General features: G+C 67.3%; 2 protein-coding genes across 3 annotated transcripts; one reads left to right on the plus strand and one right to left on the minus strand.

Annotated features, from left to right (window-relative positions):
* Positions 1-1,005: 1,005 nt before the first annotated feature.
* Positions 1,006-4,809, plus strand: COPZ1 (COPI coat complex subunit zeta 1). Of its 2 annotated transcripts, XR_011677431.1 has the most exons (10): positions 1,006-1,131; positions 1,777-1,845; positions 2,039-2,120; positions 2,595-2,686; positions 2,905-2,960; positions 3,182-3,259; positions 3,651-3,702; positions 3,992-4,030; positions 4,597-4,711; positions 4,764-4,809. XR_011677431.1 is itself a non-coding variant. In XM_071419181.1 (9 exons), exons 1-9 carry the CDS (start codon positions 1,042-1,044, stop codon positions 4,642-4,644), a joined length of 606 nt encoding a protein of 201 aa, XP_071275282.1. In that variant the 5' UTR covers positions 1,006-1,041; the 3' UTR covers positions 4,645-4,809. The 2 variants fall into 2 exon arrangements, 1 of the variants encoding a protein (XP_071275282.1); XM_071419181.1 differs by having other exon boundaries at positions 4,597-4,809.
* A 2,441-nt stretch (positions 4,810-7,250) lies between these two features.
* ZNF385A (zinc finger protein 385A) lies at positions 7,251-13,259 on the minus strand. Its single transcript, XM_071419194.1, is given in 9 exon segments — positions 7,251-7,745; positions 7,747-7,803; positions 7,806-7,850; positions 8,518-8,610; positions 9,381-9,547; positions 10,127-10,331; positions 10,474-10,626; positions 11,491-11,586; positions 12,792-13,259. Coding segments are annotated over 9 exon segments (1,056 nt in total). The 5' UTR covers positions 12,903-13,259; the 3' UTR covers positions 7,251-7,616.
* Between the last annotated feature and the right edge of the window lie 54 nt (positions 13,260-13,313).

Here is a 13,313-nt window from a genome sequence, read left to right on the forward strand (position 1 = left end):
GTGCCCCCAATAAATGGGTATTTTTGTACCTGTGTCCCGTGTGTGGGGACAGGGAGGGACATGGGGACACCAGGGGACACTGGGGGGACAGGGACACTGTGGGGACAGAGACACCCACCATGGGGACAGGGATGCCGTGGGGACAAAGCGGCCATGGAGGGGACAGAGATGGGGACAGGAATTGAGGGGATGGAGGGGACAGGGACAGGAGGGTGGGGGACATCATTTTGGGGTGGGGGACACCGATTTTAAGACCCCAGAAGGAACAAAGGCCACGTGTGACCCGGAGGGGACAGGGCCAGCAGGTGACGGTGGGAATGTGGCACCCGGGGGTGGCAGGAGCTGGGATGTGTCACCAGGATTTGTCACCCCTGGGTTGTGTCACCATCCCTGAGCACCTCCCCGCCCTGAGGGGACAGCAGCAGCAGCAGGAGGTGACAGGAATGTGTCCCCGCGGGGCACTGAGATCACAGCAGGCAGGGCTGGCAGGGTGGGAGGTGACGCTGCTCATGTCCCCACCCGTGTCCCCAATGTCCCCTCCATGTTCCCAAGACCTGGGAGGGGACGCTGCCCGTCTCCCTGTCCCCTCCATGTTCCAAACCCCCCAATGCCCCCAACGTTCCCAATCCCTCGATGTCCCCAATTGTCCCAAATCGCCCCCAGTTGTCCCCAATGTCCCCCCATGACCCCGAGTGACCAAAGGGCAGGCGAGGCCCCGCTCACAGAAGGCGTGGCCACAAGAGGGGCGTGACCAACAGCAGAATTATGCTCTTCCGGTCACGTGCTCACCAAATAAGCCAATCGTAGCCCGGGCCAGGAAAGAGGTGACGTCAGCGCTTCCCCGGTCACTATGGCAACTGCACCGCCCCCTCCGCTTCCGGGAGCGCCGTGCCGCGGTGATTGACAGCTGGCTCCTCCAATCACCGCCAGTCTGCGGAAGCGCGGGAAAGATTGGCCCGCCCACCGCGCGGAAGCGCGCGGCGATTGGCGGGATTGAGGTGGAGTTGGACCAATCAGATTGGAAGGGTGGGTGCTACGGGAATGATTGGCAGGCGAGCAGCCAATCAGCGGCCGTCGCTCTTCCGGCTCCACGTCGGCAGCGGCGGAGGCAAAATGGAGGCGCTGGTGCTGGTGAGGGCCGGGGGGGACTGGGGGGAACTGGGATGGACTGGAGGGAACTGGGATGGACTGGGGGGGACTGGAGGAAACTGGGATGGACTGGGATGGACTGGAGGGAACTGGGATGGACTGGGGGGGACTGGAGGGAACTGGGGGGAACTGGGAGGAACTGGGATGGACTGGGATGGACTGGAGGGAACTAGGATGGACTGGGAGGGACTGGGATGGACTGGGGGGAACTGGGATGAACTGGGGGGAATTGGGAGGGACTGGGAGGTGACACATTTCTGGGTGCCCAGGTCGGGGTTCTGTCCTACACTGGGCTGTGGCTCTGGGCAGTCAGTGACACTGGGGACACTGGGGACAGTTTGGTGGCAGTTTTGGTGGCACTGGTGACATTTCTGGGTGCCCAGGCCGGGGTTCTGTCCTACACTGGGCTGTGGCTCTGGGCAGTCAGTGCATCACAGAACTTGGTCCTGGGGACCCGCAGCGACACCGGGGGGGACACGGGGGACGGGCCATGGTGACGGGGACAGGGGACACAGGGACCCCCAGCAGTGCCGTGAGCCCGGCACAGCCCCCCCGGTGTCCCTGGTGCCGAGGCCACGGCCGGCCCTGTCCCAGGGGTTGTGTCCCTGTCACCGTCCCCGTCCCCAGGAGCCGTCCCTGTACACGGTCAAGGCCATCATCATCCTGGACAACGACGGCGAGCGGCTCTTCGCCAAGGTGGGGACACCTGGGGACACCTGGGGACACCTGGGGACACTGCCCTGAGCGGGCTGTGCCTCTGGGAGGGCACAGGGCGGGTGGCCCAGGTGCCAGGGGTTGGCGATGTCCCTGTCCCGTGTCCCCAATGTCCCTGCTGCTGATGTCCCCAATGTCCTTGATGATGTCCCCAACTCTGTCCCCGATGTCCCAGTACTACGATGACACGTACCCCAGCGTGAAGGAGCAGCGCGCCTTTGAGAAAAACATCTTCAGCAAGACACACCGCAGTGACAGTGAGTGACAATGGGGACACTGAGGGGACAATGGGGACACTGAGGGGACACAAACACACTGAACATCTTCAGCAAGACACACTGCAGTGACAGTGAGTGACACTGGGGACACTGAGGGGACATGGGGACACTGAGGGGTGACAGGGTCACAGACACACAGGACTCACACCACAGTGACAGTGAGTGACAGTGGGGACACTGAGGGGACAATGGGGACACTGAGGGGACATGGGGACACTGAGGGGACACGGGGACATGGGACATCTTCAGCAAGTCACACCACGGTGACAGTGAGTGACAGTGGGGACAATGAAGGACACACAGGTGACACAGGTGACACTGTCCCCAGGTGAGATCGCGCTGCTGGACGGGCTGACCGTGGTGTACAGGGGACACAGGGGTGGCACAGGGGTGGCATACAGGTGACGCAGGTGACACAGGTGATGCAGGTGACACAGGTGACACTGTCCCCAGGTGAGATCGCGCTGCTGGACGGGCTGACCGTGGTGTACAAGAGCAGCATCGACCTGTACTGCTGTGTCATCGGGAGCGCCACCCAGAACGAGGTGGGGACACGGGGGTGGCACGGGGACACGGGGACAGGGTGGGGACACAGCGGGAACAGCGCGGGGATGGTGTGGGGGGCACTGCGGGGACAGGGTGGGGGCACAAGGACACCCGGGGCTGCTGCGGGACCCTGGGGTGGCAGAGGGGACACTGCCCGTGACCCCGTGTGACCCTGCTGTCCCCCTGTCTGTCCCTCTGTCTGTCCGTGTGTCCCCAGCTGATGCTCACGGCCGTGCTCAACTGCCTGTTCGACTCGCTGAGCCAAATGCTGAGGTACGGACACCTGGGGACATTGGGGACACCTGGGGACATTGGGGACACACCTGGGGACACACCTGGGGACACACCTGGGGGTGTTGGTGTCCCCCAAGGGCTCTGAGGGGGTTTGGGGGAGCCTGGAGGGGGGGATCCCGTGTCTGGGGTGTCCCCTGGGTGTCCCCTGGGTGTCCCCTGGTGCCAACGCTGTCCCCTGGGTGTCCCCTGGGTGTCCCCAGGAAGAACGTGGAGCGCCGGGCGCTGCTGGACAACATGGAGGGGCTGTTCCTGGCCGTGGACGAGATCGTGGACGGAGGGTGGGGCTGTCACCCCCCTGTCACCCCTGTCACCCCCCCCTATCACCCCCCTGTCACCTCCCCTGTCACCCCCCTGTCACCTCTTCTTGGGGTCTGTAACCCCCCAGTGCTGAGGTGTCCCCCTGTGCCCCTGTCCCCATGTCCCTATGTCCGTCTGTCCCCCTGTGCCCCTGTCCCTCTCTCTCCCCTGTCCCCCTGTCCCTGTGTGCCCATGTCCCCCTGTGCCTGTGTCCCCCTGTCCCCATGTCCGTGTGTCCGTCTGTCCCCCTGTCCGTGTGTGCCCCTGTCCCCATGTCCCTGTGTCCGTCTGTCCCCCTGTCCGTGTGTGCCCCTGTCCCCATGTCCGTGTGTGCCCCTGTCCCCATGTCCGTGTGTCCGTCTGTCCCCTCAGGGTGATCCTGGAGAGCGACCCCCAGCAAGTCGTGCACCGCGTGGCCGTGCGGGTACGGGGCTGGGCCGGGGGGGCTTGGGGTTGTTCTGGGGGGGTTTGGGGTTGTTTTGGGTTTTTGGGGGTCTCAGGGGTTTTTGGGGCGTTTTGGGACATTTGGGGTTTTTGGGAGGATTTGGGGTTTTTGGGAGGTTTTGGGGTTTTTGGGGGGATTTGGGTTTTTTCTGGGGGGTTTTTGGGGGTCTCAGGGGTCTGGGGGGCAGCTCAGGGGGGTCCTGGGTGCGCCCCCCTGCCCCAGGCACCCACTGTCCCCCCCCTGTCCCCCCCTGTCCCCGCTGCCACAGGGCGAGGACGTGCCCCTGACGGAGCAGACGGTGTCACAGGTACGGCCCCAAAAACCCCTGGGACCCCCCCAAAAAACCCCTGGGACCCCCCCCAAAAAATCCCTGGGACCCCTTGGGAACCCCCAAGCCTCCTGGGACCCCCCTAAAAACCCCCTGAGACTCCCCAAAACCCCTGGGAACCCCCCAAAAATCCCTGGGAACCCCCAAAACCCCAGAGACTCCCCAAAACCCCTGGGAACCCCACAAAAATCCCTGAGCCTCCTCAAAATCCCCTGGGACCCCCTCCAAAAACCCTTGAGACCCCCCCCCAAACACCTCCTGGGACCCCCCCAAAACCCCTGGGTCCCCCCCAAAAAATCTCCTGAGCAATCCCTGGGACTCCCCCCCCCCCCCCCCCCCAAACCCTTCCTGGGACCCCTTTGGGCCCCCCAGAACCCCCCTGGGCCTCCTCCAGGACCCCCCCCCAAAAAACCTCCTGGGCCCTCCCAAACCTCCCAGGGATGTCCCCAGGGGTGTCCCCAGGTGTGCCCAGGGGTGTCCCCAGGGATGTCCCCAGGTGTCCCCAGGTGTGCCCAGGTGTCCCCCCCACCCGTGTGTCCCCCCAGGTGCTGCAGTCGGCGAAGGAGCAGATCAAGTGGTCCCTGCTGCGTTAGGGGGACCCCCCCGGGACCCCCCGAAACCTCCTGGGACCCCCCCGAACACCTCGGGCCCCCCCAGAACCTCCTGGGACCCCACCGGGACCCCTCCGGGACCCCCTGGGACCCCCCGAAACCTCCTGGGCCCCCCCCGTGCCCCCCAACACGCTGGTGCCCCCCCCACGCCGTGTGCTGCTGCTCTGTGCCCGCGCCGCCCCGGGGATTTTGGGTGGATTTTGGGGGGATTTTGGGGGGATTTTGGGGGATTTTGGGGGGTTTAGGGGCCTTTAGGGTTCCCCCCCCAACAAGGGGGGCGTCCCTGGGGTGTCCCCAACCTGCCTGGGGGGGACACAAGGGACACAAGGGGAGGGCAGAGCTGGGAATGGGACCCCCCTGGGGACCCCAAGATCCGCCTGGGGACCCCAAAACTCAGCCAGGGACCCACGTGGGGACCCCAAGATCCACCTGGGACCCCCCCTGGGGACCCCAAATTCCACCTGGGTACCCCAAACGCCCCTGGGGACCCCACAATCCGTTTCTGAGCCCCCCCAACAGCCGAGGGCCGGAGTCAAACCCGGTCGTTTATTGGGGTGAAGCGGGGGGGGGGACAGGCTGGGGGGGGCAGGGGGGCCCCCCCAAACCCCCCCCCCGCCCGCTATTGCTTTGCTGAGTCACAGTTTCACTGGGGGGGGCCCCAAAATTGGGGAGGGGTCAGTGCTGGGGGGGGGCCCAAAATTGGGGTTCAGTGCCAAGGGATGGGGGGGGGCCCAAAATTTGGGGGTTCAGTGCTGGGAGGGGCCCAAAAATGGGGGGGGGGGTCAGTGCAAGGTTTGGGGGGGGCAGTGCAAGGTTTGGGGGGGCTCTGGTGATAAGGGGGGGCACAGTGATAGTGGGGGGGGCTGTGAGGGGGGGGTGCAGGATTTTGGGGGGGGTCACAGTGATGGGGGGGGGTCCGGGATTGTTTTTGGGGGGGGTCACAGTGATGGGGGGGTCCGGCAGTTTTGGGGTGGGGGGGGTCACAGTGATGGGGGGGTGCAGGAATTTGGGGTGGGGGGGGTCACAGTGCTGGGGGGGTTGCAGAAGTTTTTGGGGGGGTGCAGGATTTTGGGGGGGTGCAGGATATTTTTGGGGGGGGGTCACAGTGCTGGGAGGGGTTTCAGGATTTTGGGGAGGGGGGGATGCAGGATTTTGGGGGGGGGGGCACAGTGCTTGTGGGGCCGTACCATGTATGTGTGTTTGGGGGGGGGTTGTTATTTACAGGGGGGTGCCCCGGCCCCCCCCCGCGTTATTGCAATGGGCTGGGCCCGGAGGGGGGGGAGAGGGGGGGCCTGGGGGGGGGGCGATTTTTGGGGTCCCCCCGGGGCTGTGCGGGGCTCGGTGCCCTCAGTGCAAGAGGTCATGGCTTGGGGGGGCACGGGGGGGGTCCCGGGGCTTGGGGGGGCCCGGGTGCATTTGGGGGGGCCCGGGGGGGGTCCTGGGTGGATTTGGGGGGGTCCCGGGTGGATTTGGGGGGGGCCGGGGGGGTCCCGGGTGGATTTGGGGGGGTCCATCCCTCGAGCCATCGCTGATTGCTGAGCAGATCCCTGAGGTGCCGGGGGGGGGTGGGAAGGGGGGGGCTCTGGGGACCCCCCCCCCCCCCGGACCCCGCCCCCAGCCCGGGGGGGTCCCGGTCCCCGGGGTTTGTGCGGTGGGGCCGGGGGGGTCCCGGAGGGGGGGGGGGGGGGGGCTTGGTGTTTTCCTGCCAAATCTCCAAATTCCAGTTAAAAAAACAAAAACGCTGAGCCCTGGGGGGGGGGGAGAGAACGGCTGGGGGGGCGTTGCCAGGAGACGATGGTTGCTAGGAGACGATGGTTGCTAGGAGACGGTGGTTGCTAGGAGACGATGGTTGCTAGGAGACGGTGGTTGCTAGGAGACGGTGGTTGCTAGGAGATGCCGGTTGCTAGGAGAGGTTTCCACGTGCAGCTCTGGGTGCAGGCGGTTGCCAGGGGCAGCTCTGGTTGCCAGGTAACCGTTGCCAGGGAGCCGTTGTCAGGGAATGGTTGCCACGGGCAGCCCCGGTTGCCGGGTAACCGTTGCCAGGAGGTTCCCGGTTGCCAGGCAACGGTTGCCAGGCGCCGGCCATTGTCCGGTTGTCCCCAGGGCGGTTCCAGGATTGTCCCAAGGAATGTTCCAGGCTTTGGGGGGGGCGGGGGCGTTCCAGGCTGTTCCCAGGGGCTGTTCTGGGGTGGGGGGGGGCGGTCCCTGTCCCTGTGTCTGTCAGTCTGTCCGTCTGTCTGTCCCTGTGTCTGTCAGTCTGTCCCATGTCCGTCTGTCCGTCCGTACGGTGTGAACAGCAGCGCGGTGTGTCCCGGCCGCGGGGCTGTGTCTGTCAGTCTGTCTGTCTGTCAGTCTGTCCGTCAATAGGGTGTGAACAGCCGCGGGGCGTGTCCCTGTGTCTGTCAGTCAGTCTGTCAGTCTGTCAGTCTGTCTGTCCATCAATAGGGTGTGAAGAGCAGGGGGGCGTGTCCCTGTGTCTGTCAGTCAGTCTGTCTGTCCATCAATAGGGTGTGAAGAGCAGGGGGGCTGTGTCAGTCAGTCCATCAGTCTGTCTGTCAGTCTGTCTGTCCATCCCATGTCCATCAATAGGGTGTGAAGAGCAGGGGGGCGTGTCCCTGTGTCTGTCAGTCAGTCTGTCTGTCCATCAATAGGGTGTGAAGAGCAGGGGGGCGTGTCCCTGTGTCTGTCAGTCAGTCTGTCAGTCCATCAATAGGGTGTGAAGAGCAGGGGGGCGTGTCCCTGTGTCTGTCAGTCAGTCTGTCAGTCCATCAATAGGGTGTGAAGAGCAGGGGGGCGTGTCCCTGTGTCTGTCAGTCAGTCTGTCAGTCCATCAATAGGGTGTGAAGAGCAGGGGGGCGTGTCCCTGTGTCTGTCAGTCTGTCTGTCTGTCCATCAATAGGGTGTGAAGAGCAGGGGGGCGTGTCCCTGTGTCTGTCAGTCAGTCTGTCTGTCCATCAATAGGGTGTGAAGAGCAGGGGGGCGTGTCCCGGCCGCAGCGGCCCCGGCGCCGGGCGGAGCAGGGCGGGGGCCAGGGGGGGCCCGGGCAGGAGGGGGGGCCCGGGGGGGCGCAGGGCCAGGGGGGGGGGCGGCGATGGCGGCGGCGGCGGCCGCGAGCGCCAGGGGGGGCGGGAGGAGCCCCCCCCCCCCGCCAGGGCCTTGGGCAGCTCCTTCGGGAACGGCAGCGGCGCCTGGGGGGGCACGGCGGGGCTGGGGTCGGGGGGAGCCCCCACTGAGACCCCAGAGCCCCCCCAGGGCATCCTCAGAGCCCCCCCGGGCATCCCCAAAGCCCCCCCGGGCATCCCCGAACCCCCCCGGCCCGGGGGAGCCCCCACTGAGACCCCAGAGCCCCCCAGGGCAACCCCGAAACCCCCCAGGGCATCCCCAAACCCCCCCCCCGGTCCCAGGGAGCCCCCATTGAGACCCCAAGCCCCCCCAGGGCAACCCCAGAGCCCCCCCAGACACCCCAGGACCCTCCCCAAACCCCTCTGTGGAGCTCCCAAACCCCACAGATCCCCCCAGACCCCCCCCAAACCCCCAATAGGCCCCCAGACCCCCCCATAGACACATCCCAGGACCCCCCCAAACCCCCTATAGACCCCCCCCACCCCACAGATCTCCCCCAAACCCCCCCCTTATAGACCCCCAAGGACCCCCCAAACCCCACACACACCCCCCAGACCCCCCCTATAGACACCCCCAGAGCCCCCCAAAACCCCTTACAGACACCCCAGGACCCCCCAGACCCCCCCAAACCCCCCAATCGCCCCCCCAAACCCCCCAGAGCCCCCCAAACCCCCCAATCGCCCCCCCCAAAGCCCCCAGTCTTGCCCCCCCAGCCCCCCACTCGCCCCTCACCATCTCGGGGGGGCTCCGGGGTTTCTTGTGGCGCCCCAGGAGGGGGTTGGGCTTCCCGGCCACCCCGTCCCGGTGCCGGCGGCTGGAGATGTGCTGGGGGGGGGGCACGGGGGGGTCAGCGCACCCCAAAACACGGGGGGACCCCAGGAAGTGGGCATGGAGGGGTCTGGGGGCAGTTTGGGGGTGTCTGGGGGGGTTTGGGCGCAGTTTGGGGTCCCGGGGTCAGTTTAGGGTCCCAGTGAGGATTTGGGGTCAGTTTGGGGGATTCCAGTGGGGATTCAGGGTCACTCTGGGATCCCAGCAGGGATTTGGGGTCAGTTTAGGATCCCAGCAAGGATTTGGGGTCCCTCTGGGCTCCCAGGGTCAGTTTGGAGTATCCCAGCAGGATTTGGGGTCAGTTTGGGGATTTGGGGCTCAGTTTAGGATCCCAGCAGGGATTTGGGCTCAGTTTGGTATCCCAGATGGGAATTGGGCTCAGTTTGGGGATTTGAGGTTCCTGGGGATCCCAGGGTCAGTTTGGGATCAGTTTGGGATCAGTGTGGGGCCAGTTTGGGGATTTGGATCACTTTGGGGTCAGTTTGGGATCTGGGGTCAGTTTGGGGGCTCCCCCCAGGATTTGGGGTTGCTGTGGGGTCCCAGTGGGGTCAGTTTGGGGATCTGGGGTCCCAGTGGGGTCAGTATGGGATTTGGGGTGCCAGTGGGGTCAGTTTGGGATTTGGGGGAGTCAGTTTGGGATTGGGGGTGCCAGTGGGGTCAGTTTGGGATTGGGGGTGCCAGTGGGGTAATTTTGGGGATCTGGGGTGCCAGTGGGGTCAGTTTGGGATTTGTGGTCCCAGTGGGGTCAGTTGAGGCCCGGCTCTCACCTGCTTGAGCTGCAGCTCGGAGTTGAGGCGCACGTTGCAGATCTGGCAGTGGAACGAGCGCTCGGGACCCTCGGCCGGGGGGGCGCCCCCAGAGCCCCCCCCCCGCGGGAAGGCGCGGATGGGACCCAGCCCCGAGCGGGCCTCGACCAAGGTCTTGTGCTTTGTGCCTGGGGGGGACACGGCCCTGAGCCCCCCGGGACCCCAAAACACCCCCGGGACCCCAAAACTGCCCCGGGACCCCAAAACTGCCCCAGGACCCAGCCCCGAGCGGGCCTCGACCAAGGTCTTGTGCTTTGTGCCTGGGGGGACACGGCCCTGAGCCCCCCGGGACCCCAGAACTGCCCTGAGCCCCAAAACCCCACCCTGGAGCCCCCAAACCCACAGGGATCCCCCTGAGACACCCGAATGTCCCAAATGTCCCCCCCGTCACCAATGTCCCCCTGTCCTCGTGGTGTCCCCGATGTCCCCAGTGTCCCCCTGTCCCCAATGTCCCAAATCCCCCCAATATCCCCAATGTCCCCGCAATGTCCCCAGTGTCCCAAATCCCCCCGATGTCCCCAATCCCCCCGATGTCCCCAATGTCCCCAATCCCCCCGATGTCCCCACAATGTCCCCAATCCCCCCAATGTCCCCAATCCCCACAATATCCCCCCGCTGTCCCCAATCCCCCCAATGTCCCCAATCCCCCCGCTGTCCCCAATGTCCCCGATGTCCCCAGTGTCCCCACCACGTCCCCGTGTCCCCACCTTTGTTGTGAGCCTCCAGCTGGCTCAGGGAGTTCACGGCCACCTTGCAGAGCCCGCAGTACAGGAGCCGCTTGGCCTTCGCCCTCTCCTCCTCCTCCTCCTCCTCCCGGCCCCCCCCCGGCTCTGCCCCCCCCGCGGGGGGAGGGGCGGGGGGCGAGGGGGGGCCCGGGGGCTCCGGGGGCGGCGGGGGCGGGGGGCTGCTCCCCTGGGGGGGGGAATGGGGGTTATGGGGGTTTGGGGGGGATTTGGGGGATTTTGGGGAGGTTATAGAGGAATTTGGGGGATTTTGGGGGGGTTATAGAGGAATTAGGGGGGCAAATTTGGGATCTGGGCTCCCATCACCCACCTGAGCGCTCGGGGGGGTCCCCGCCCGGGGGGGCCGCGGGCCCGGGCGGTTCCGGGGGGTCCCCGGCGTCCCCCCCCCGGCGGGTGCGGGCGGCCTCGAGGCCCTTGAGGCGCCGGGCGTGGCGATTGCCCTGGTAGTGAGCGGCAGCCTGGCTCTGGGGACACAGGGACAGTGACAGTGTGACACAGGGACAGGGACAGTGTGACACAGCCCCATTGCCCTGGTAGTGAGCGGCAGCCTGGCTCTGGGGACACAGGGGACAGTGTGACACAGTGACAGCATGGGGACAGGGACAGTGTGACACAGCCTGGGACAGTCACACACAGCCCCATTGCCCTGGGAGTGAGCGGCAGCCTGGCTCTGGGGACAGGGACAGTGACAGTGTGACACAGTGACAGGGACATAGGGACAGCATGGGGACAGTGACAGGGACAGGGACAGTGTGACACAGCCAGGGACAGTCACACACAGCCCAGGGACAGTGTGACACAGCCCCGTGACAGGGGACAGTGCGGGGACAGAGTGACACCCCTGGGACATGGGGACAGTGTCACAGCCCTGGGACACCCGGACAGCGTGGGGACACTGTGACATCCCTGGGACATGGGGACAATGACAGTGACAGTATGACACAGTGACAGGGACAGTCACACAGTGTGACACAGCCTGGGGACATGGGGACAGTGACAGAGCATGGGGACAGTGTGGGGACACAGAGCCCGGTGACAGGGGACAGTGTGGGGACAGAGTGACACCCCTGGGACACAGGGACAGCGTGGGGACACTGTGACACCCCTCGGACATGGGGACACTGTGACATCCTTGGGACACCGCCACCACCCCGGTCACTGTGTCACCCCTTGGGGACACCCTGGGGACACCCAAGTGCCAGCGCTCAGGACTGGGCTCCCGGGCCGTGTCCCAGTCTGTCCCGGGGCTCTGTCCCGGTTTTGGGGGTTCCTGGGCTCTGTCCCGGTTTTGGGGGGGTCCCGGTTTTGGGGGGTTCCCGGGGTCCCACCTCGGAGTTGAAGCGGATCTGGCAGACGCTGCAGGCGATCACCGGGCGCCGGGGCTTGGCCAGAGCCCCCAGCCCCCCCTTGGGCAGGGCCTCCATCTGGGGGGGGCACAGAGTGGGGGTCAGCACCCCAAAATAACCAAAAAAATCCCAAAATATCCCCAAGAACCAAAAATTCCCACCCAAACCAGCCCATATCCCAAAAAGTCTCACAAATGCCAAAACACCCCAAAAACTGCCCCCAGCGCCCCCTTGGGCAGGGCCTCCATCTGGGGGGGAGCACTGGGGGGGTCAGCACCCCAAAATAACCCAAAAAACCCCAAAACATCCCCAAAAATCCGCCCCGTCCCCCGCCCTCCCGGCCCGTTCGGCAGCGCCTCAGGAATCGCGCCCTGCCCAAGCCCGGGGGACCGGGAGGGACCGGGAGGGACCGGGAGGGACCGGGGACCGCCCCCACAAACGGGGCGGCGATTTGGGGCTCCCGGGGTCCCCCCCCGCGCGGGTTTGGGGGTCCCAGGGTCCCCCCCCGGGTGATTTTGGGGGTCCCATGGGCGGCCCCGGGGGGTCCTGGGGTGTCCCCGACCCCTCCCGTTATTGGGGGTGTCCCGCGGTGTTCGAGGGTCGCGCATTCCCCGTCCCGGGTGATTTTTGGGGGTCCCGGGTGATTTTGGGGTCCCGGGTGATTTTTGGGGGTCCCGGGTGATTTTGGGGGTCCCGGGGGGGTTCCCCGGCGTCGGTCCCGGTTCAGGGGGGGTGGAGCGGGGGGGGGGGTCCCGGTACGGCGGCCGGGAGGGGGCGGGGCCGCTCCGCCCCCCCCCCCCCCCCCCCGCCCCGGGACCCCGCGCGCCCCTCGCGGCCACCGGAGCGAAACCCCCGAACCCCCCCGGGCCGGGACCCCCGAACACCCCCGGGACACCCCCGGGAGTCCCCAAAAACACCCCCGGGACCCCCCGGAACCTCCCTGGGACCTTCCCCCTACCCCGAGCACCGGGACCCCCGAACCCTCCGGTACCGGGACCCCCCAAACACCCCCAGGACCCCCAAAGCACCTCCGGGACCCCCCTCGGAACCTGCCCGGGACCCCTCCCCACGCCGAGCACCGGCAGCCCCGAACGCTCCGGTACCGGGACGCCCCTCACGCCGGCCGGGCTCAGCCCCGCGGCTCCCGCGGCCCCGCCGGTACCGGGACCCCGCGGCCCTGCCCGGCTCCCCGCGGCTCCCGCGCCCGCTCCGCTGCCCGCAGCCCCCCCCGGTTCCCCCCGGTTCCCCCCCGGTTCCCCCCGTTCCCCCCGGCCCCCGCTCACCGCGGGCAGCGGCGGCAGCAGCCGGAGCGCGGCGGCGGCGGCGGCGGCGGCGTCGGGCAGGAGGAGGCGGCCGGGGGGCGGCCCCAGCGGCGGCCCCGGGGCCCGCAGCATCGCCCTGCGCCGGGGGGGGGGTCAGGGGGGCGCGGGACCCCCCCGGGACCCTCGGGGCACCCCCGGCCGCCCCCCAGAGCCGGCCCCGGTTCTGCCGCGGGGTCCCCGGCCCGCACCGGGGGATGCGGGGGGGGCGCTGAGAGAGCTGCGGGACACCGGGACCCCCCAGACCCCCCCGGGACACCCTCGGGGCACCCTCGGGACCCCCCGGGACCCCCCGGGACCCCCTCCCCGGACCCCTCTCCCGCCGCCGGCCGCCCCCGCGCGTTCCCGGGTCCCTCCCGGGGGTCCCCGCTCCGCACCGGGGGGAGAGGGGGGGGGGGGGTTTGAGCTCCTCGGGACCACCCCGGTTCCCCCCCCCCCGCGGGCCTGGACCCCCAAACCCCCAAAATCCCAAACACCCCAAATCCC

The sequence above is a fragment of the Agelaius tricolor genome, unplaced genomic scaffold (genome assembly GCF_023055355.1).
Source record: "Agelaius tricolor isolate 1412-34295 unplaced genomic scaffold, bAgeTri1.0.p SCAF_101, whole genome shotgun sequence".
In the NCBI taxonomy this organism is placed as follows: Eukaryota; Metazoa; Chordata; class Aves; order Passeriformes; family Icteridae; genus Agelaius; species Agelaius tricolor.

What these genes read in the sequence shown, in the direction of transcription:
- COPZ1 (XM_071419181.1), top strand. Translation starts at nt 1,042, where the DNA reads ATGATTGGCAGGCGAGCAGCCAATCAGCGGCCGTCGCTCTTCCGGCTC. An exon ending in GACGAGATCGTGGACGGAGG is followed by an intron (nt 3,260 to 3,650) that starts GTGGGGCTGTCA and finishes CTGTCCCCTCAG; the next exon opens with GGTGATCCTGGAGAGCGACC. An exon ending in TGCACCGCGTGGCCGTGCGG is followed by an intron (nt 3,703 to 3,991) that starts GTACGGGGCTGG and finishes CCGCTGCCACAG; the next exon opens with GGCGAGGACGTGCCCCTGAC.